We start from the raw sequence: 23,811 nt of genomic DNA on the forward strand, positions 1-23,811 counted from the left end.
CGTTGTAGCGTGGCGAAGTGGCAAGATGGCTGCAACAGCGGCTTGGATGCATGGCCCCGCCAATATGCGGTTAACCGAGGGTCTGTTATCTGTTCTGAAAGAGCAGCGGCCCGAATATTTACCTGCACTTTTAGCAAATTACCGGGAGCATGGAGTGGTTTCGACTCAGGTAAAATTTGCCAGCTATTATTGGAAGTAGCTACGGATGGCAGCATCCCATCGGCGCCAGTCCGTAGCATCTGTTTCAATGCAATGGACTCGTGCTAGTCTTTGTTTTCCCGTTTACTGTTGTGTCATAGCTATATAGCTTGCTACATAGCTAACTCTATTGAAGTGTTGCTTCTAAAGTGTGTATAGTAGGGTCGATCGCCTGGTTCCTGTCTCTTACTTCTCGCTCCGCTTCTAACCCCCAGAGTTCGGCAGCAGTTGGTGGTCTCGTGGGACTCAGCAATGCCAAACTCGGAAACAGCAAAACCAGGTTTGAGGGCCTGTGTCTGCTGTCTGTGTTGGTCAAGGATAGTTCTAGCGATGTGTTCCAGCAACACTGTCTGTCTTGGCTAAGGTCCCTACAGCAGGTCATACAGGTAAGACACACGTGTATGGACTGGAAACACCTGTAGACTTTCACGATAAACACACACCTATGGCAAACATCTGGGGTGTATTCATTACTTCTTGCAAAGGTAATTGTTTATTGTTTTAGAACCAAACGGATGCAAACAGCACAAACCTAATAAAATGAGGACCAACCTGAATATGTCCAATTTAAAACTCTAAATGTTTTGCAACAGAATCGGTGTAATAAGTACACCCCTTGATTAAGAAATGCAGGTACTGTAACTAGTAACTACATCGGTCCAAAACATTCACAATGAGACAAATCAAACCTGCACAACACAAAGAAATAAAACACCTCTTTCTCATTTGAAATCATGGGGACGTCAGAAAGAGCTGGGGTGTATCGATTAGTCGCAGACTGTAGCAAAACGTTTTGCAATGGAAAGCGTCTACTCCAAATTTAAAAACAAGAGTTTCTATTGGACAAATTTGAGTAGGCTTCGTTTGGTTCCTAGAGTTTTCCTTTGATAAATGTTTTGCAATAATCCAAATGTTGTGCTATGGTCTTCAACTCGAGGGCTAAATGTATTTCTTTTCACACTTAATTTTTTTTTCTCTCTCAGTCCCAGGCCCCTCTCCCGTCCATCCAGCTAGCGGTGGGTGTTCTCCAGGACCTGCTCCAGTACTCCTCCCAGCTACCTGAGCTGGCCAGGGAGGTGGGCCTCAACTCTATCCTGGGGATCCTCACCTCCCTGCTAGGCCTCAAGTCTGAGGTAAGACTAACGCTTAAATTGGGCCAGTACACATTGGTACTGAGTTCTGGCACCTCCTAATTTTCAACAGCTCCAGTACCAGCAGTTCTTATGGAATATTGGCTGTAAAATATGATGAGTACCTACACTCAAAATGAGTACCTGCACCTATTTAATTCCACTTCAAGCACTGTAATTGCGTAGGCTGAAGGATACCATTTGATGCAAATTGTGATGGTGGCAAAATCTGCAAGATTTATTCTCTGTTGTAGAATGTTTCAGATTGTAGGTAGGACTGTTGCAGTGACCGTATTTCCGCCACACCGTCAGTCATGACCACAGTCAAATTCCAGGTGACTGTTGAGTCACGGTAATCTCCTCTTATGCACTCTTATGCACTCTTATGTGTTGGTAGTAGAGGTCGACCGTTTATGATTTTTCAGCGCTGAAACCGATTTATTGGAGGACCAAAAAAAGCCAATACCGATTAATCGGACGATTTTTAAAAACTTTAACAAATAAATGTAATAATGACAATTACAACAGTACTGAATGAACACTTTTATTTTAACTTAATATAATACATCAAAATCAATTTAGCCTCAAATAAATAATGAAACATGTTCAATTTGGTTTAAATAATGAAAAAACTAAGTGTTGGAGAAGAAAGTAAAAGTGCAATATGTGCCATGTAAAAAAGCTAACGTTTAAGTTCTCAGAACATGAGAACATATGAAAGCTGGTGGTTCCTTTTAACATGAGTCTTCAATATTCCCAGATAATAAGTTTTAGGTTGTAGTTATTATAGGACTATTTCTCTCTATACTATTTGTATTTCATTAACCTTTGACTGTTGGATGTTCTTATAGGCACTTTAGTATTGCCAGTGTAACAGTATAGCTTCCGTCCCTCTCCTCGCCCCTACCTGGGCTCGAACCAGGAACACATCGAAAACAGCCACCCTCGATGCAGTGTTATCCATTGCTCCACAAATGCCGCAGGCCCTTGCAGAGCAAGGGGAACAACTACTTCAAGGTCTCAGAGCAAGTGCCGTCACCGATTGAAACTCTATTAGCTCGCACCCCGCTAACTAGCTAGCCATTTCACATCGGTTACACCAGCCTAATCTCGGGAGTTGATAGGCTTGAAGTCATAAACAGCTCAATGCTTGAAGCACAACGAAGAGCTGCTGGCAAACGCACAAAAGTGCTGTTTGAATGAATGCTTACGAGCCTGCTGCTACCTACCATCGCTCAGTCAGGCTGCTCTATCAAATATCAAATCATAGACTTAATCATAACATAACACACAGAAATTAGCCTTGGGCCATTTATATGGTCAAAACCTGGAAACTATAATTTTGAAAACAAAACGTTTATTCAGTGAAATACGGATCTGTTCCGTATTTTATCTAACGGGTGGCATCCCTAAGTCTAAATATTGCTGTTACGTTGTACAACCTTCAATGTTATGTCATAATTATGTACAATTCTGGCAAATTAATTACGGTCTTTGTTAGGAAGAAATGGTCTTCACACAGTTTTCAATGAGCCAGGCGTCCCAAACTGCTGCATATACCCTGACTGCTTGCACGAACGCAAGAGAAGTGACACAATTTCCCTAGTTATAAGAAAGTCATGTTAGCAGGCAATGTTAACTAAATATGCAGGTTTAAAAATATATACTTGTATTGATTTTAAAGAAAGGCATTGATTTATGGTTAGTTACACATTGGGGCAACGACATTGCTTTTTTTCCACTTATGAACTTGTTAAATCATCACCCGTTTGGAGAAGTAGGCTGTGATTCGATGAGAATTTAACAGGCACCGCATCGATTATAAGCAACGCAGGACACGCTAGATAAACTAGTAATATCATCAACCATGTGTAGTTAACTAGTGATTATGTTAAGGTTGATTGTTTTTTATAAGATACGTTTAATGCTAGCTAGCAGCTCACCGTGGCTTCTTGCAGCACTCGCGTAACAGGTAGTCAGCCTGCCACGCAGGCTCCTTGTGAAGTGCAATGTAAGGCAGGTGGTTAGAGCGTTGGACTAGTAACCGGAACGTTGCAAGATTGAATCCCCGAGCTGACAAGTTAAAAATCTGTTGTTCTGCCCCTGAACAAGGCAGTTAACCCACCGTTCCTAGGCCGCCATTGAAAATTAGAATGTGGTCTTAACTGACTTGCCTAGTTAAAATATAATTTTTATTTTTTATAAATGTGTGTTCTTGTATGTGTTTATTTGAATGAGTGTGTGTATATGCATGTGTACAAACACCTGAATGGCATCAGCCTCAGGCAAACCGGCATTAGTTGTAAAAACACTGCCACTTAGTGTCATTCAAATGTACTTTTTATTATGATTTATTAGACTTTTTAAAACATTACCATCCCATCTATCTCTGCTGGCCACCCACTTTGGGTTTTTACGCAACACATCTTTCAACTATACTGTGATGTTTAATGTACAATTTCTATCTAATCGAATAGAATCCACAGATTGCGAGTTGAAGATTAATACTTTTACTAAGAGTATTAGTAATTGACTGACCCAGTCTCTCCAGATCTCCCAACAGTACTATTTCTAGGGTCAATTTTAGATCAATGCAATGCATTTTTAGCCATTCCTGAACCTGAACCTGAGACCAGAAACAGGCTACCTGAGGGCAATACCAAAAATAGATGGTCTATTGATTCTGTATCCTCGCAACAAAATCTGTAGAGCTTCGATGATTTTATGCCCCAAATATTCAATATTTTTTTGGTGGCAAGAATTCTATATAATAATTTTAGCTGAAAAGCACGAAGTCTTGAATCTTGCGTTGTTTTATCTATTTATGTACCATGGAATCGGTACATAAAAAATTTCTTCCCAACTATTTTGCAATCTGTTTGGCACAGTTGTCAACATCCTGGTCCTCAAATGAAAATGGTATACAGACTGAGCAGTTCCTCCTCCCGCTGCCACCCGCCTCCTCGTATCCAGCTCTGCTTGTTTGAAAAAGAGAGTATCATTTTCAATCTGCACAAAGGCAAAAAGGCTATTTTTAAACAATCAGTGAGCTTTTCTTAATAATCTACTTGAGCACCATTTACGGTTCAAATAAAACTTTTGAATAAGTGAAGCTTTTAGAGAGAGGTTTAGTGCTTTTATGTTTAATAATCTCAACACACCCAATTCATATTCATTATATAGATAGGCACGTTTTATTTTGTCTGGTTTAGCGTCCCAGATAAAGCAAAATATTTGTTCCTCATATGATTTGAAAAAAACGAATCATCGGGAGTAGGCAGCGCCATAAGTGAGTAAACTGAGATAACTAAGGAGTTAATCAGGGCAATTTTTCCCATAAATAGACAGGTATTTACCTTTCCATAGTTGCAGGATCTTGTCTATTTTTACAAGTTTTCTAATGAAATTCATTGTGGAGAACTTATTTATATATTTTGTGATATGAATACAGAGTATGTCTTCTTCACCATCAGCCCATTTTATAGGTAAACTGCAGGGTAATGTAAAAGTTGTATTTTTTTAAGGATCCAATATGTAATATTGTACACTTATCATAATTAGATTTGCAGAGAGAGGGGCTGTCAGTAGTTTATTTAAATCTGTTTAGTTGTGAAAACACACAATGTTTCTGGAACAGATTTCACCTGCTTTCCCAAATGAAGCACTGGGTAAGCACAGCAGTGTGGTTGCAGAGCCCATGATGTATAGAGTTTTGGTGAAACATCACCTGTCGCCCAGCAGTTGATGTGTGACGTGAAACACGTGTTCTTTTTTTATGCAATGCCGTGTGAAAACAGAGTTGAGATGTTTTTCACTAACAAGAGGAGGATCCCAGCTGCTAATATATTTAAGGCATAGCCTACCCGGCGACAGCTGCTAATATATTTAAGGCATAGCCTACCCGGCGACAACTGCTAATATATTTAAGGCATAGCCTACCCGGCGACAGCTGCTAATATATTTAAGGCATAGCCTACCCGGCGACAACTGCTAATATATTTAAGGCATAGCCTACCCGGCGACAACTGCTAATATATTTAAGGCATAGCCTACCCGGCAACAGCTGCTAATATATTTAAGGCATAGCCTACCCGGCGACAGCTGCTAATATATTTAAGGCATAGCCTACCCGGCGACAGCTGCTAATATATTTAAGGCATAGCCTACCCGGCGACAGCTGCTAATATATTTAAGGCATAGCCTACCCGGCGACAGCTGCTAATATATTTAAGGCATAGCCTACCCGGCGACAGCTGCTAATATATTTAAGGCATAGCCTACCCGGCGTGACACATTAAACTGTGGGAAAACGGCCTCCATTCACTATTTTGCTGTTCATTACTTGCATTTTCCCCCCTGTTCTTTTCCTACCCATTTGATAATGGGCCATTCTAAAAATCGAAACAAATTTGACATATTAGTAAAGACGCAATTTAAATTGAGAATAGTCTAATGGGTGAAAAATATGATCACTTGATGAGAGGACAGCTGTGCAGCCTGAGATGAGGAACAGAGCGACCACTTTTATTTCCTCTCTTTATTTAGTCACTAGTCTACAGTCGCTTCATGCAGCACACATATGTTATTTTTTTCGAAGGTTTGTATCAGTCACAACTAAAGTTGCCAAGGAACTCTAAATCTAGTGTATCGGACCTGTTTCAAATGATCACTCTTACACTCAACATAGCCACCCGCTCCGGAATGGGAAAAATATCAATTCTATTTTATTCAGCTAAGTTCAATTTTATTATTCTTAATATAAATTAATGCCACAGGACTTATCAGCATATCTTATCAGCTAAATGAACAAGCCTACAGCCTATGGCAGGGAGCATAGCCAGATAACATGCAGTAGGACAACTCACATTCTGTTCTTCTAAAATACATTTTCTGACTAAAATAAATAACGTGTTTCTTGTGATGTTTTAGAATAAATATATATTTTAAACTTTAAAAAATAAAACATGTAGATGTTCCAAAAAGGTGTGCATCAGTGGCTTGTATGTGTGAAGACCAGGAGACGCTAAACGTGTTTATGTTAATTAACGGACAATTACCGTGACAGAGCAGTCATTAGCATGACCATAACCTGGCTGGCGTTAGGTCATTACCGCCACACTCCTAATTGTAGTTACAGGTTGGAAAACACTTGTTTTTGTCTCTGCCAGTTTCACCTAGCGGCCATGGAGGGGATGACTGCATGTATGACCTTCTACCCCAGAGCCTGTGGCTCCCTGAGGGTGAGTAGTACACATCACACATTCATTAGATTACAAATGAGATGCTTGTCTTTTCGTGTTCTGTTTGTTTAGGAGACGCTGTGTTGTATTTCTGTCTCTGCCAATTGGTGTTCTTATGAAGACACCCTGAGGGGTATACGACTAAGCAGGATCAAGCCAGCTAACTTGCTTAAATGTTAGGAAATAACTTTTTTGTAAGATAAGCTTATCTCGGGCATGGTCTAATTAAATCAACAACCAAAAACAGATATCCAAGTTTAGCTTTTCTCAATGAACCCCAAAATCAGTAGTTATTTCTGGTTGTTTATCCAAGTTAGCAGCTAAACCATTGATCCTGCTTTGTAGTATACCACTCTGATGAAGGCTAAGGGCTGAAAGGCATTGGTATTAATACTTGTGTTTTATCATTTGAGAGAGAGATACATCTAATCAAATCTGCCTTACTATCCCCCGATGGAGGGCTCCATCTCTACTTATGGAATCTCAATCGTTTCCCGTTTGAGGTATTTGGGAATAGATTCCATCCCTAGAACGCTCAAATCAATAAAATTCCACCTCAGTAGATGGACTAATATCCCGGTTGCTTTAACCAGCCAAATATCGATTGTTAAAATGAATATGAATATATTACCAAGACTGAATGTCTGTAGTTCAATGCTTCCCAAGTCCCCCTTCTGGCTGTTAGGATAACATCCCATAATGCGGTTTAAAATGTATATGACATATAAGCGAACCCGGATAAAAGTAACACACTTGCAAAGAGGGAAATACGTTGGAGGACTAAACTTTAAATTGTATTTCCAGGCACTGGAATTTCTCTCCATCCTAAATTGGTTTAGACATTACTCTTCTGCCCCCTGGCTGAGTATAAAGAGAGATCTGGTGTCTCCTATGGCCCTGGAAGAACTGGTCTCCAATGATGTTTCCTTTAAACAATGTAAACTAACCTTTGGTACTGTTATTGACCACATCATTTCTATTGGGTGCAACATTTAAAAACAATAACACAATAATGCGATCTGGATGGTGGCCTTTTGGTCCAAATGTGGAATACGTACTCTTACCGATATCATGGACAGTGATGGTTCGAGACATTTTAGGGATGGAGGCCCACTTCTTTTTATGTTTTATTTTCCTGTTTATACAGAGTTTATTATTCAGCTTTATTTCTTACCCTTTATTTTCTTCTTTTGAGTGACAGCTTATATGTTTTATAAACTTACCATTTGAAATGGATAAAATACCTGTAATCCCCCCGAAAAAAACAAATACACATTTTATCAAGTTTAAAAAAATCAACTTTCACTGCCCTTCCACTGCTGTGGAATTTCCTCTTCACTGACAATTAGTCTTCAACAGGACAAGCTGGGTGCCTGTTTCCTATCCAAAATGGACAGTGTCATCCCTGAAGTCCAAGAGGTGGCGTGTGAGTGTTATGGTCGTCTGCCTTGTCTGGGCGGAGTCTTGGAGAGAGGGGGAGGCGGGCGTAGAGCCGAGGGATGGACCAATCAGCTTCACTGCCTGCTGGCCTCGGCCAATGGCATGCTGGCACAGCTCTACCAGAGCACAGAGTCCGGTAAAAGAACATGGATATGAACTATGAACTGAAATCTTGGAACAACATTGTGGTCTTAGACCATCCATGTCATGAGTATCTGATGTGATTCTCTCTCTCTCTTCTGTGGTCTAGAAGGGATGGTGCCGTATGAGGGGCCAGGTGTAGAGCTACCCTACCCTCCCCTGGACGACACGGACCCCCTCGTCCTCCTACAGCTCCAACACAGATACAGAGGTGTCTGCCTGGCACTCAAACACACCCTCGGGTAGGTGCACTTTCCTCCAGTGTATATCATATTTTAACACACTCAAACATACACACTCTGACCTTTATTTCTCTACCCTTCTATTTGAACCAAAAAGTATATTTTCCAAGTAAAAAAAAGTACAATTTTGTTTATGTAAGTGATGAGTGTTTGACAGGGATTTGTTTCTCTCAGTGTGGACCCGGCCTCTGCAGTGCGTTTGCCTGTACAGCAGGTTCTCAACCTGGTCTGTCGCGCCCTGGCCGTCAGCTCCAAGAGCATAGTGAGTTGACTTCCAGAAAGTACAAGAACTGAGCGACCGTGTAGTTGGTGTATGACCACTAGTGTATCTCTGTGTGTCTTGCCTTCCAGAATGTAACAGGTGATGGGTCTGTGCGACTGCTGGTGTTACCTTCCATTCACAACCATACTGTAAAGGTTCTGCATGCTCTCATCACAGCGTAAGTACTCTACTGAAGGCAACCCAAATGCTAGCTGGGTCAAATCTGACAAACTGTATCCCATCTAGTCAAAAACCTGTCTGAAAACAAGGAAATGTGTTTTTGGTTGCCTAGGCAACGTCCTCCGTAATGCAGCAGAACACATCTGTTGTGCTCATGCCAACTCCATTGCTGTCATTTTGTCGTCAAGCAATGAGTTGGCATGACAACACATACAGATCTGGTACTCGGGCTACCCCAGTGCTGGCTTTTAAAGTAAAAGTGTTTTATTGGGTGTGTTTTATTCATTGGTGGACTGATGGACTTAGTGATTGATTTCTTCTTACTCACTGCTGTATGTTCCTCAGTGTAGGCAGTGGGTTGGTGCAGTACTCAAGTATGTTACAGAGACTGTTCTCTCAGACTCTGTCTGCCTGGACCCCTCTAACTGAAACCAATCTGGGACAACAGCGAGCATTCAGGTAACTTACAACGCATACATGCGCGCACACACACACACACACTTTTAAAATCTTTTAATTGGTTTCCTATGTGTTTCTCCTTTGACCCATAGTGCAGTGCGAGTGTCCCTGTACCGAACCTTAGAACTCTGGGTCAAGGTGGGAGGAGCCTCAGCTGGTGTGCTGCAGGGAAGCCCCACCCACTCCGAGATCCTACTGGCCCACCTGCTGGGTGACATCACGCCGGGAGCGGACTCTGTCAGGGTGATGCGATCTGATTGGTTTATTGGAATGGCGAAAGCTTAGGATGGTCATTACTATGGCTCTGTCTGAAATCAAACCTATTCCCTATGTAGTGCACTGCTTCTGGTCAACATTATTCACTCACCCTCCTAATGCCTCACTGTCTGTCTAACGCCAACCCCCCTCCTTTCTTCTCTCTTCCCCCTCCACCTCATTCGCTCTCTCTCTCTCTCTCTCTCGCGCTCTCCACCCCTCCTCAGCTCCGTGCGGGCCAGTCGACAGTGGCTGATCTGGTTTCCAGCAAGCCCTGCCCTAAAAGCCGGAAGCCTGGATTGGGTATGGGCAACGGGGGCGGAGCCTCTCTGCAGAGGAAAGGAGACTCGCTGGCCAATCAGGACACATGCGTGTCTGCACTCAGAGGTGAGGGGGCGGGGGTTTATCTCATGCAGTTACATTTTTAGATAAGTGTAAACTAAATAAATGATTTTGGTTGTCTTTTAATTTTATTTTTCTGAGTCATGTTACCAGTGAATATTTGTAGCATTACAGACAATCACAGGTGAATGATATCTTGACTAGCCGTGCTGTGGTGAGAGTACAGGGCCATTGACTCTCTCCTTTACAGCACTGAGACAGATCATACTGACCAGTGGAACTCTGCTGAAGGAAGACATACACAAGGTCAGTTCTGTGTGTGGTATTCTATAAACCTTCCCCATAGTGTTTATGATACTGTGTGTGGTATTCTTCTATAAACCTTCCCCATAGTGTTTATGATACTGTGTGTGTGGTATTATTCTATAAACCTTCCCCATAGTGTTTATGATACTGTGTGTGTGTGTGTGTGGTATTCTTCTATAAACCTTCCCCATAGTGTTTATGATACTGTGTGTGTGGTATTATTCTATAAACCTTCCCCATAGTGTTTATGATACTGTGTGTGTGTGTGTGTGTGGTATTCTTCTATAAACCTTCCCCATAGTGTTTATGATACTGTGTGTGTGTGGTATTCTATAAACCTTCCCCATAGTGTTTATGATACTGTGTGTGTGTGTGGTATTCTATAAACCTTCCCCATAGTGTTTATGATACTGTGTGTGTGGTATTCTATAAACCTTCCCCATAGTGTTTATGATACTGTGTGTGGTATTCTATAAACCTTCCCCATAGTGTTTATGATACTGTGTGTGTGGTATTCTATAAACCTTCCCCATAGTGTTTATGATACTGTGTGTGTGTGTGTGTGTGTGTGTGTGTGGTATTCTTCTATAAACCTTCCCCATAGTGTTTATGATACTGTGTGTTAATGCTCTCTCTCTTTTCCCCCAGCGTCTCCACGATGTCGTCCTCCCGTTGTGTGTACGCCTGCAGCAGCAGCATGGGGGAGACTGTGGGGCTGGGGGTGTTAGTGGTCAATACGGTAGTGCCCTCCCTCGTAGGGAGCTGTACCGTCTGCTCCTAGCCCTGGTCCTAGTGCCCCCACCTCGATGGCCCCCACCCCTCACCTGTACGGTGTCCATACTCAGTCACGGACGCAGGGATAGGAGCCTGAAGGTAGGGGGAAATATGCATGCAGGTACTGCACAGGCAGAGACCCCCCACACACACACACACACACACACACACACAAACACACTGGATGCAGCCTTTAGGTATGGAGGGAGAGTAGAAGGGTAGGTAGGTATGGAGGGAGGGGGAGGGAGAGTAGAAGGGTAGGTAGGTGAGGGGGGGAGGGGGAGTAGAAGGGTAGGTAGGTATGGAGGGGAGGGGGAGTAGAAGGGTAGGTAGGTATGGAGGGAGGGAGGGTAGGGAGGGAGGGAGAAGGGGAGGGAGGGCAGAATGGTAGGAGGGAGGGAGGGAGAGCAGAATGGTAGGTGTGGAGGGAGGGAGGGAGAGCAGAATGGTAGGTGTGGAGGGAGGGAGAGCAGACTGGTAGGTGTGGAGGTAGGGAGGGAGAGCAGAATGGTAGGTGTGGAGGGAGGGAGGGAGAGCAGAATGGTAGGTATGGATGGAGGGAGGGAGAGTAGAAGGGTAGGTATGAAGGGAGGGAGAGTAGAAGGGTAGGTAGGTATGGAGGGAGGGAGAGTAGAAGGGTAGGTAGGTATGGAGGGAGGGAGAGTAGAAGGGTGGGTAGGTATGGAGGGAGGGAGAGTAGAAGGGTAGGTAGGTATGGAGGGAGGGAGAGTAGAAGGGTAGGTAGGTAGGTATGGAGGGAGGGAAAGTAGAAGGGTGGGTAGGTAGGTATGGAGGGAGGGAAAGTAGAAGGGTGGGTAGGTAGGTATGGAGGGAGGGAAAGTAGAAGGGTGGGTAGGTAGGTATGGAGGGAGGGAAAGTAGAAGGGTGGGTAGGTAGGTATGGAGGGAGGGAAAGTAGAAGGGTGGGTAGGTAGGTAGAGCAGAAGTAGAAGGGTAGGTGTGGGAGGGAGGGAGGGAGAGCAGAATGGTAGGTGTGGAGGGAGGGAGGGAGAGCAGAATGGTAGGTGTGGAGGGAGGGAGGGAGAGTAGAAGGGTAGGAGAGTAGGAGAGTGGAATGGTATGGAGGGAGGGAGAGTAGAAGGGTATGGATGGAGAGTAGGAGGGAGGGAGGGAGAGCAGAATGGTAGGTGTATGGAGGAAAGCAGAATGGTAGGTGTGGAGGGAGGGAGGGAGAGCAGAATGGTAGGTATGGAGGGAGGGAGGGAGAGCAGAATGGTAGGTATGGAGGGAGGGTAGGTATGAAGGGAGGGAGAGTAGAATGGTAGGTATGGAGGGAGGGAGAGTAGAAGGGTAGGTAGGTATGGAGGGAGCGAGAGTAGAAGGGTAGGTAGGTATGGAGGGAGGGAGAGTAGAAGGGTAGGTAGGTATGGAGGGAGGGAGAGTAGAAGGGTAGGTAGGTATGGAGGGAGGGAGAGTAGAAGGGTAGGTAGGTAGGTATGGAGGGAGGGAGAGTAAACGGGTAGGTAGGTATGGAGGGAGGGAAAGTAGAAGGGTGGGTAGGTAGGTATGGAGGGAGGGAAAGTAGAAGGGTGGGTAGGTAGGTATGGAGGGAGGGAAAGTAGAAGGGTGGGTAGGTAGGTATGGAGGGAGGGAAAGTAGAAGGGTAGGTGTGGAGGGAGGGAGGGAGGGAGGGAGAGCAGAATGGTAGGTGTGGAGGGAGGGAGGGAGAGCAGAATGGTAGGTGTGAGAGAGTAGAAGGGTAGGAGAGTAGGAGAGTGGAATGGTAGGTATGGAGGGAGGGAGAGTAGAAGGGTAGGTAGGTATGGAGGGAGGGAGAGTAGAATGGTAGGTGTGGAGGGAGGGAGGGAAAGCAGAATGGTAGGTGTGGAGGGAGGGAGGGAGAGCAGAATGGTAGGTATGGAGGGAGGGAGGGAGGGAGGGAGAGCAGAATGGTAGGAATGGAGGGAGGGAGAGTAGAAGGGTAGGTATGAAGGGAGGGAGAGTAGAATGGTAGGTATGGAGGGAGGGAGAGTAGAAGGGTAGGTAGGTATGGAGGGAGCGAGAGTAGAAGGGTAGGTAGGTATGGAGGGAGGGAGAGTAGAAGGGTAGGTAGGTATGGGGGGAGGGAGAGTAAACGGGTAGGTAGGTATGGAGGGAGGGAAAGTAGAAGGGTGGGTAGGTAGGTATGGAGGGAGGGAAAGTAGAAGGGTGGGTAGGTAGGTAGGTATGGAGGGAGGGAAAGTAGAAGGGTAGGTAGGTAGGTATGGAGGGAGGGAAAGTAGAAGGGTAGGTGTGGAGGGAGGGAGGGAGAGCAGAATGGTAGGTGTGGAGGGAGGGAGGGAGAGCAGAATGGTAGGTGTGGAGGGAGGGAGGGAGAGCAGAATGGTAGGTATGGAGGGAGGGAGAGCAGAATGGTAGGTATGGAGGGAGGGAGGGAGAGCAGAATGGTAGGTGTGGAGGGAGGGAGGGAGAGGAAGGGTAGGAGAGTAGGAGAGTGGAATGGTAGGTATGGAGGGAGGGAGAGTAGAAGGGTAGGTAGGTATGGAGGGAGGGAGAGTAGAAGGGTATGGAGGGAGAGTAGGAGGGAGGGAGGGAGGGAGAGCAGAATGGTAGGTGGGGAGGGAGGGAGGGAGAGCAGAATGGTAGGTGTGGAGGGAGGGAGAGCAGAATGGTAGGTATGGAGGGAGGGAGGGAGGGAGAGCAGAATGGTAGGTATGGAGGGAGGGAGAGTAGAATGGTAGGTATGGAGGGAGAGTAGAAGGGTAGGTATGAAGGGAGGGAGAGTAGAATGGTAGGTATGGAGGGAGGGAGAGTAGAAGGGTAGGTAGGTATGGAGGGAGCGAGAGTAGAAGGGTAGGTAGGTATGGAGGGAGCGAGAGTAGAAGGGTAGGTAGGTATGGAGGGAGCGAGAGGAGAAGGGTAGGTAGGTATGGAGGGAGCGAGGGAAGGGTAGGTAGGTATGGAGGGAGCGAGAGTAGAAGGGTAGGTAGGTATGGAGGGAGGGAGAGTAAACGGGTAGGTAGGTATGGAGGGGGGAGGGAGAGTAGAATGGTAGGTATGGAGGGAGGGAGAGTAAACGGGTAGGTAGGTATGGAGGGAGGGAAAGTAGAAGGGTAGGTAGGTATGGAGGGGGGAGGGGGAGTAGAGGGGTAGGTAGGTATGGAGGGAGGGAGAGTAGAAGGGTATGGAGGGAGAGTGGGAGGGAGGGAGAGCAGAATGGTAGGTGTGGAGGGAGGGAGGGAGAGCAGAATGGTAGGTGTGGAGGGAGGGAGGGAGAGCAGAATGGTAGGTATGGAGGGAGGGAGGGAGAGCAGAATGGTAGGTATAGAGGGAGGAAGGGAGGGAGAGTAGAAGGGTGGGTATGGATGGAGGGAGAGTAGAATGGTAGGTATGGAGGGAGGGAGAGTAGAAGGGTAGGTAGGTATGGAGGGAGGGAGAGTAGAAGGGTAGGTATGGAGGGAGGGAGAGTAGAAGGGTAGGTAGGTAGGTATGGAGGGAGGGAGAGTAGAAGGGTAGGTAGGTAGGTATGGAGGGAGGGAAAGTAGAAGGGTATGTGGGCATGGAGGGAGAGTAGAAGGGTAGGTAGGTATGGAGGGAGGGAGAGTAGAAGGGTAGGTAGGTAGGTATGGAGGGAGGGAAAGTAGAAGGGTATGTGGGTATGGAGGGAGAGTAGAAGGGTAGGTGGGTATGGAGGGAGGGAGGGAGAGTAGAAGGGTAGGTGGGTATGGAGGGAGGGAGGGAGAGTAGAAGGGTAGGTAGGTATGGAGGGAGAGTAGAAGGGTAGGTGGGTATGGAGGGAGGGAGGGAGAGTAGAAGGGTAGGTAGGTATGGAGGGAGAGTAGAAGGGTAGGGAGGTATGGGGATAGGGAGGGAGAGTAGAAGGGTAGGGAGGGAGGGAGAGTAGAAGGGTAGGGAGGGAGAGTAGAAGGGTAGGGAGGGAGAGTAGAAGGGTAGGGGGGGATAGAAGGGTAGGAGGGAGAGTAGAAGGGTATGGAGGGAGAGTAGAAGGGTATGTAGGTAGGTATGGAGGGAGAGTAGAAGGGTGGGTAGGTATGGAGGGAGGGAGAGTGAGTAGAAGGGTGGGTAGGTATGGAGGGAGGGAGAGTGGGTAGAAGGGTAGGGAGGGAGGGAGGGAGAGGAGAGGGGTAGGTAGGGAGGGAGGGAGGGAGGGAGGGAGGGAGGGAGTAGAAGGGTAGGTAGGGAGGGAGGGAGAGGGAGTAGAAGGGTAGGTAGGGAGGGAGGGAGAGTGAGTGAGTAGAAGAGTAGGTATGGAGGGAGGGAGAGGAGTAGAAGGGTAGGTAGGGAGGGAGGGAGAGTGTGTAAAAGGGTGGGTAGGTATGGAGGGAGGGAGGTGAGTAGAAGGGTAGGTAGGGAGGGAGGGAGAGTGAGTAGAAGAGTAGGTAGGGAGGGAGGGAGTAGAAGAGTAGGTATGGAGGGAGGGAGGGAGTAGAAGGGGAGGGAGGGAGGGAGAGTGAGTAGAAGGGGAGGGAGGGAGGGAGAGTGAGTAGAAGGGGAGGGAGGGAGGGAGAGTGAGTAGAAGGGTAGGTAGGGAGGGAGGGAGGGAGAGTGAGTGAGTAGAAGAGTAGGTAGGGAGGGAGGGAGGGAGAGTAGAAGGGTAGGTATGGAGGGAGGGAGAGGGAGTAGAAGGGTAGGTATGGAGGGAGGGAGAGGGAGTAGAAGGGTAGGAGGGAGGGAGGGAGAGGGAGTAGAAGGGGAGGGAGGGAGAGTGAGTAGAAGGGTAGGGAGGTAGGGAGGGAGTAGAAGAGTAGGGAGGGAGGGAGGGAGAAGAAGTGAGTAGAAGGGTAGGGAGGGAGGGAGAGTGAGTAGAAGGGTAGGGAGGGAGGGAGAGTGAGTAGAAGGGTAGGTATGGATGGATGGAGGGAGGGAGAGTGAGTAGAAGGGTAGGTAGGGAGGGAGGGAGAGTGAGTGAGTAGAAGAGTAGGTATGGAGGGAGGGAGGGAGAGTAGAAGAGTAGGTATGGAGGGAGGGAGGAAGAGTAGGTATGGAGGGAGGGGAGTAGAAGAGTAGGTATGGAGGGAGGGAGGAAGAGTAGGTATGTAGGGAGGGAGGAAGAGTAGGTATGGAGGGAGGGAGGAAGAGTAGGTATGGACTGGGCTATATTTATGACTCTCACACACGGCTCTGTCGATGTCCTGGTGTTTTGTTTTGTTTGTCTGTGTTTAAGCAACCAAGTAAACATTTCTCCTGCCTCATCAATTACACTTGAAATACAAACATTCTACTATACACACAACTACACCACACACACTAACTGGTATAACACACACCCCATATTTATAAACTGGGTGGTTGTAGCCCTAAATGCTGATTGGCTGACAGCTGTGGTATATCAGACCGTAAACCACGGGTATGACGAAACATTTATTTTTACTGCTCTAATTACGTTGGTAACCAATGGCGATAAGGCACCTCGGGGGTTTGTGGACCCCTTGACTTTTTCCTCATATTGTTACGTTACAGCCTTATTCTAAAATGGATTAAAAACAATTGTTTCCCCTCAATCTACACGCAATACCCCATAATGAGAAATCATAAACAGGTTTTTAATCCATTTTATGTATGTACATAAGTATTCAGACCCTTTACTCAGTACTTTGTTGAAGGACCTTTGGCAGCAATTACAGCCTTGAGTCTTCTTGGGTATGATGCTACAAGCTTGGCACACCTGTATTTGGGGAGTTTCTCCCATTCTTCTCTGCAGATCCTCTCAAGCTCGTGTCAGGTTGGATGGGGAGCGTTGCTGCCCATCCAACCTGTGCCTCGACATTCAGAGACTTGTCCCAAAGCCACTCATGCGTTGTCTTGGCTGTGTGCTTAGGGTCATTGTCCTGTTGGAAGGTGAACCTTCACCTCAGTCAGGTCCTGAGCGCTTTGGAGTATGTTTTCATCAAGGATCTCTCTGTACTTTGCTCCGTTCCTCTTTCCATCGATCCTGACTAGTCTCCCAATCCCTGCCACTGGAAAACATCCCCACAGCATGATGCCGCCACCACCATGCTTCACCGTAGGGATGGTGCCAGGTTTCCTCCAGACATGACACTTGGCATTCAGGCCAAAGAGTTCAATCTTGGTTTCATCAGACCTGAGAATATTGTTTCTCATTGTCTGAGTCCTTTAGGTGTCTCCAAGAGGGCTGTCATGTGCCTTCTACTGAAAAGAGGCTTCCATCTGGCCACTCTACCATAAAGTCCTGGTTGGTGATGTGCTGCGGAGATGGTTGTCCTTCTGGAAGGTTCTCCCATCGCCACAGTGGAACTCTAGAGCTCTGTCAGAGTGACCATTGTGTTCTTGGTCACCTCCCTGACCAAGGCCCTTCTACCACGATTGCTCAGTTTGGTCGGATGGCCAGCTCTAGGAAGAGTCTTGGCGGTTCCAAACTTCTTCCATTTTAGAATGATGGAGGCCACTGTGTTCTTGGGGACCTGCAATGCTGCAGAAATGTTTTGGTACCCTTCCCCAGATCTGTGCCTCAACACAATCCTATCTCGGAGCTCTATGGACAATTCCTTCGACCTCGTGGCTTGGTTTTTGCTTTTGACCTTATATAGACAGGTGTGTGCCTTTCCAAATCATGTCCAATCAGTTTAATTTACCACAGGTGAACTCCAATCAAGTTGTAGAAACATCTCAATGATGATCAATGAAAACAGGATGCACCTGAGCTTCATTTCCAGTCTCATTTAAATTTGTTTGCAATAAATACATAATCTGTTTTTACTTTGTCATTATATGGTATTGTGTGTAGTAGATTGGTAACATTTTTTTCTTAATTTAATGCAATTTAATGTAACATAATGTAGAAAAAGTGAAGGGGTCAGAATACTTTACGAATGCATTATATTTAAAGGAAAACGCCAACCAAAAACTATCTTTTGGTATTTGTTTAATTCGTCCACTGTTGATATAGTCCCAAAAAATGTTTTGCAGGTCAGCAATCAGGTTTTGTCTTGAAAAAGGAAAACTGTCGGCAATCAAGTTAACTGTGAATAAAATGTATATTTTGGGAGAGTCAACAAGAGTTTTGCGGTGTCATGTTACACTCAGGCTGTTGACTAGTTAGAAAGGTTGAGAGATACTCTAGGAAAATGTATTTTCTCCTTTTTGTTAGCTCAGGCAAATTGTTGTCCATAGTGAAATGTACTGGAATAGTGACCTTTGGAATGCACTTGCTTACTGATCTTACTCTCCATCTGTCTCTGTTCTCCTCAGGTCTCCTCCTTCTGCACTGAGGCCCTGACCATATGCAACTCCCTTCTCCACCCCCGCACCCCATCCCTCTGCCTCCCCCTGCCCCCCCTCACCCTCAAACCCAGCCCTGCCACTTCCCTCCTCACCCCTTCCCAGGCCTCCAGCCTCACCCTCCCCACTCTCCTCGGAGGGCCCTTCCCAGGCCGACACTCACTCGGCCTAGGCCACACCCTCCTAGGTTCCCTGGACAACCACCTGTCTCTGGTTCCTCCGGGGCTCTCTGGCCAGGGCTCTACCCCAGGAGACCTGCTCCTTTCCCCCCATCAGGGCGAGCTGGCAGGGCTGGGGCTCTCAGAGGGCCAGAGACCCGTCTTCATCCGTTACGACAAAGAGGAAGCGGAGGATGTGGAGATTTCACTGGAGAGCGACTCAGACGATAGTGTTGTCATCTTCCCACGGGGGATGCTGATGTTAGAGAACCAAGATGGCATCAGCACCGTGGCCACTCTCCCCGTGTCTTCCTTAGTACCAGGTGGGGTCACTCTCCCCGTACCTGGTCCAGGGGACGACCCAGGCGGTGACATCTCCCTCCCCCTCGCCAATGACCTCCCCTCCACCTCCCTCCCTCACCCTCTCCTCCCCTCCTCCTCCGCTCCTAACTCCATCAACTCATTCCCTCCAGCTCCACTAGCCTCTCTGGTTCCCCCCCTCAACTCCACCGGCGTGACCCAGCTCGGTGCTCCCTCTGTGGGGCTAGGAGTTGGGGCTGACTCCCTCCCTGGAGCCCAGCTCCAGCAGATGTTGCTTCAGGGCCAGTCACCAGTCCCAGGTCAGCCCACGCCACTGGGTCTCCCCATACAGGTAAAATCACAAAGAAATGTGAGTTATAGATATCTCATTAAAAGCAAGTCTGTGAAGTGGTAGAACTGTTCTATGTGCACTATTTCTATGCTTCCCCCCTTAAGTTTCGTTTTTACGTCCGGTTTGGTACACCAGATTTAAATAGCTGAAAATACTATATTTTGGGTTATTTAAAATATATGTGGTACAATGGTTCTCTACACTATGCATTGCTTGTTTCACAACATGATCCGACAGATGTTTTTAAAGTGTTCTACCTCTGTCTACAGATGCTCCAGAACCAGCTAGCTCAGCCCAGCAGAGCCCTACAGCAGCAACAGGCCAGTGAGGAAGATCATTCTGTTATTAATATCAACAGCTCTGATGAGGAAGAGGAGGAGGATGAAGAGATGGAGGATGAGGATGAGCTGGGAGAGGAGGAGGATGAGGAGGGGTTGGAGGATGAAGAAGAGGAGGAAGAAGGGAGCGATTTCCCAGATGAAGAAGAAGAGTTTTATGGAGAAGAGTTTGATGACTATGAGGAGGAAGAGGGGGAGGAGGAAGAAGAGGAGGATGAGGAGGAAGAAGAGGAGGGAGAGATCAGGCCGTTGGACAGAGAAGGGAGGAGAGGAGGAATGGGGAGGGAGGAAGGAGAGGTGCTCAGAGAAGTGCCGGAGGATGAAGGGATGGGCGGATTCTGTGTGGAGGGAGAGATGGAAGGAGGTATAGAGGAGCTGGGGACTAACAGAAGGGTGTACGGGGAAGAAGGGGTGAAGGCTCAGGAGGTAGAGAGCATCGGTGTGCTGGAGGAAGAGAGGGAAGGAGAGGAGGATGACGCTGATGGAATGAACGACCCGACAATGCCTCAGATTCTCTGTGTGACGGGCGGAGCTCTGGAAGAGAGGGAGGAGCTAGGGGAGGGGCATGGGCAGGAAGTGGGGTCATGTGAGCAGCAGGGAGCTGATCGTCCAGAGGCAGCGCCCTCTTCTGAAGGCCCCACCCCTCAACACAAACAGGAGGCAGAGCCTGCACAGGAAGTGAGGGTGGGCGGCAGCGACCAGCCGTCCAATCAGGGAGAAGAACCAGCAAAACAGGGCGGGGAGTCTGCTAAAGAGGAAGTTAAGCCATCAGCTGCTCCGAGCGAGACAGAGGGGGAGGAGCCTGAACGAGAGAAAGGAGGAGAAGAGGGAGAGGAGGATGGAGAAGAGGATGGGAGAGGGATGAAGAGGAAGAGGGAGGGAGAGGAGGAAGGAACAGGACAGGGCACAGAGAAGAAAAAGGTAAGAACTCTTTCTCAGACCATCTTTAACCATTCACATTCCAAGCCTTTTAGCTGATTTTACAACCTACACATTTTCTCATGAGTGACTTCCTTGGACATGGTTTGTGTGTAGATACAGTGAGCTCCGTAAGTCTTTCTCACTCATCGTTATTTACGGTTCATTCAGGACAATCTGTAGTCATTGTAGCATCCACATTAACATAGAAGTGTTTAGATTCTTATTTACAATAAAAGTGACTCCAAATTGACACAATACATTATTTACCATTAATTTATATTGGGCACAAAAGAATCTGAAACACAACCAAAACAAACAGCAAATGAATCTAACAAGTTTGTAGAGTCACTGGCTTGATGTATGCTATGAATATGGGACCAAATCCCTAAACTTTTGACAACGTTAATAAACAGAAGGGAATTTGTCCCAATACTTTTGGTCCCCTACAATGTGGGGGACCATGTACAGAAAGTGCTGTAATTTCTAAACGGTTCACCCGTTATGGATGAAAATATCCTCAATTAAAGCTGACAGCACTTTAACCTCAAGTCATTGTATAATTTCAGATCCAGAGTACAAAACAACAACTGTTTTAAGATACAAAATGCTAGTTAATGACTTGTCCAGTTCCTTAGCCACAGAATAATGTAAATCTAACCTGTGTTTCTGTTTCCTCTCTGTCTCGTCTGGCTCTCTGTCTCGTCTGTCTCTCTGTCTCTCTGTCTCGTCTGGCTCTCTGTCTCGTCTGTCTCTCTCTCTGTCTCGTCTCTCTCTCTGTCTCGTCTGGCTCTCTGTCTCGTCTGGCTCTCTGTCTCGTCTGGCTCTCTGTCTCTGTCTCTCTGTCTCTGTCTCTCTGTCTCTGTCTCGTCCGTCTCTCTCACACTCACTCAGTTGGATGAAGAAGTCATGGCGTCCATGTTGGCTGATTTTGTAGCCTGCCCTCCAGACGACGAGGAAAAAGGTCCCTCGGCATCCAACCTCCCCTCGTAAAGATGTCCAGCCATGGCTTCGTCACCAAACCATTAGAACAACTTGTTTTCTACCCCCTTCCTATAGTCTCACATAAGGTTTCAAAATTCTCAGGTTTTCCCGACATCTCGGTTGCGAAGACTCCCCGAATCGTGAGGGAATAAAGCATGAAATCCTCCGATCAGAATTTCTGGGAAACCTGTGTATTTTGAGAAGGTTACCGCTGCATTTTGCATCCGTCTCACACTACTATTCATTACCAACCTGCAGCTTAGACAATGTATGACTTGTTGTTTATTTCATCGGAAATCGACTTCCACACTTTTTTAGATGTTGGAGATGGAATGTTCCTAAAATAAAAATGACGATTCGACTTCCAGGAAAGTGAAAGCATTTGTAATACACTCTGGACTCCATATTCAATTCATATTATATATATATATATATAAATAAATAAATAAAAAAAACACCAGTTAGGTTAGTTTACATCAACCTTAAAGTCTTGGACACAGCAGTGAAGACTGCAGCTCTTCAGTAGTGCTGTGTGGTACCCTACAGTTAGTGAGTGTAGTCGTGGTGGTGGTAGTACTGCTGTGTGGTACCCTACAGTTAGTGAGTGTGGTGGTGGTGGTAGTACTGCTGTGTGGTACCCTACAGTTAGTGAGTGTGGTGGTGGTGGTGGTAGTACTGTGTGGTACCCTACAGTTAGTGAGTATGGTGGTGGTGGTAGTACTGCTGTGTGGTACCCTACAGTTAGTGAGTGTGGTGGTGGTGGTGGTAGTACTGTGTGGTACCCTACAGTTAGTGAGTATGGTGGTGGTGGTAGTACTGCTGTGTGGTACCCTACAGTTAGTGAGTGTAGTCGTGGTAGTGTTAGTAGTAGTGTGGTTTTGGTCACCTATCATGTTCATGTTTTTGAGGTCTTATATACAGTATCAATTCTTTTTGTTATAAAATAAATCAACTTCAAAGACAACTGCTGAAAGTCTCTCTATTGATGTTTCAGATGAAGTTTCAGTTTGACTTTGGGAATTTATTAACTCCCTACCTACTGTAAAAACTCTACTGTTAGTATGAATGCTTAATTTAGGTTTCATTTTTAGAGGGGTTTTTTTCAGCCTACATAGCACTGTGCTACTCTGTACTGTTTAAAACAGGAAGTGTGTTGAGTGCTGTGCAATATCTAGTATATTAGTCTGTGCAATGCAGGCTGAGCTGTGATCATGTTATTACTCAACTCATCTCTTGTGGACAGACATCGTAAAGATTTTAGTTCTGGGCTAACCAAGATTACTCAGAGCAGAACTATCAGTAGCCATGGGGCATCTTGACTGAAAGGTCCCGGAAGTGTCTTGTGTGACCAGTATTACTCGAAGAGGATCTATTGACGATGATAAACCAATGATAAGCGCAACTGGCAAGAAGCCAATGGAAGGACGTTCACTAGTAGACAATCTAGCACCATGTTGACACTAGGTTATAACCTGGGGCATCTTGACCGAAAGGTCTTAAGTTCTTCATGAAGTGTGACTGTTGTTTCTGTGTATTCACCCATTTTGTGTAGTGTGTGTGTGTCTAGCTTTGTCTATCCCTCTGTTGACTTGGGCCAGTCGAGTGCTAGGAACATATATGTATCTAGGTTGGTGGAAGATGTAACAGACTGAGACGGTCAGAATGTCTGACGTACCCACACACACTCTAGGGATGACGTCACCATTTGGGGGGGTGCTTCTAGAGAGTTTAGGCTGCAGATTTGGTCTGAGGGGAGTAGAATGGAACAGCTGTGTTCTGTAGAACACTACAGAATGTTTCAGAATGATGGAATGTTTAGAACAGACATGATTCTAATCCACAGGATGGAGATTCTACACATGACAAAATAGAACTTCCGATCTCTCCCACTTGGACTGAATACACACGGCAGACAATCTATAGATATTCTCAGACCACATTTTAGATAGCAGCCTGGTCTCAGACTAGATGTAACATAGTAAACTAAGTCCGGAATACTCGAATTATTATGATAGGTTACATTTGGTATGGTTACATAAGACAGAAGATTACTTAAAGCCAAAATGAAAGTAGGGTGGTTAGACGGTTTTGTGTATAACTCGAATGTCTAGCAACCCAAAGGTTGTGTGTTAGAATCTCATAATTTTAGCTAATTAGCAACTTTTACTACTTTTTAGCTACTTTGCAACTGCTTATCATGTCAACTAACAATTCCCCTAACCATTTAACCTAACTCCTAACCCCTAGCCTAGCTAACGTTGGCCACATAGCCAACATTAGCCACAACACATTGTAATTTGTAACATATTGTACAAATTGCATTTCCTAACATATCATTTGAAATGGATGATGGACATCCACAAATGAATACATACCACCGGAAATATATCATACAGTATGATACTAATTGGAGTGTTCCAGGATTTACGTTGCTTATGTTACGTCTACCCCTGAGTCCAGGCTGTGCATAGAAGCTATTAGCAGAGTGACTTAACAGGACCAGTTGCAAGTGTTAATATTTTCTACATTATAGAATAATAGTGAACACATCAAAACTATGAAATAACAAAAA

General features: G+C 46.1%; 1 protein-coding gene across 2 annotated transcripts; it reads left to right on the forward strand.

The window, feature by feature from the left end:
* The first annotated feature begins 1 nt into the window (after window position 1).
* LOC139415905 (proline-, glutamic acid- and leucine-rich protein 1-like) lies at window positions 2-21,606 on the forward strand. 2 transcript variants are annotated; one of them, XM_071164066.1, is made up of 16 exons: window positions 2-169; window positions 414-584; window positions 1,182-1,331; window positions 6,497-6,568; window positions 7,928-8,144; window positions 8,259-8,391; window positions 8,566-8,653; window positions 8,743-8,831; window positions 9,179-9,292; window positions 9,385-9,535; window positions 9,775-9,934; window positions 10,140-10,195; window positions 10,844-11,068; window positions 18,160-18,999; window positions 19,269-20,258; window positions 21,150-21,606. In XM_071164066.1, the coding sequence occupies exons 1-16, from the start codon at window positions 26-28 to the stop codon at window positions 21,246-21,248; spliced, it is 3,699 nt and encodes a 1,232-aa protein (XP_071020167.1). In that variant the 5' UTR covers window positions 2-25; the 3' UTR covers window positions 21,249-21,606. The 2 variants fall into 2 exon arrangements, with proteins under 2 accessions (XP_071020167.1, XP_071020168.1); XM_071164067.1 differs by having other exon boundaries at window positions 11-169; window positions 8,262-8,391.
* The last annotated feature ends 2,205 nt before the right edge of the window (window positions 21,607-23,811 follow it).

This window comes from Oncorhynchus clarkii, chromosome 9, assembly GCF_045791955.1.
Source record: "Oncorhynchus clarkii lewisi isolate Uvic-CL-2024 chromosome 9, UVic_Ocla_1.0, whole genome shotgun sequence".
In the NCBI taxonomy this organism is placed as follows: domain Eukaryota; kingdom Metazoa; phylum Chordata; class Actinopteri; order Salmoniformes; family Salmonidae; genus Oncorhynchus; species Oncorhynchus clarkii.

Excerpts from the sequence above, each read along its gene's own strand:
- LOC139415905 (XM_071164066.1), top strand. The coding sequence starts at position 26 with ATGGCTGCAACAGCGGCTTGGATGCATGGCCCCGCCAATATGCGGTTA. Across the intron at positions 6,569-7,927 it reads GAGCCTGTGGCTCCCTGAGG|GACAAGCTGGGTGCCTGTTT; the intron begins GTGAGTAGTACA and ends AGTCTTCAACAG. Across the intron at positions 9,536-9,774 it reads CGGGAGCGGACTCTGTCAGG|CTCCGTGCGGGCCAGTCGAC; the intron begins GTGATGCGATCT and ends ACCCCTCCTCAG.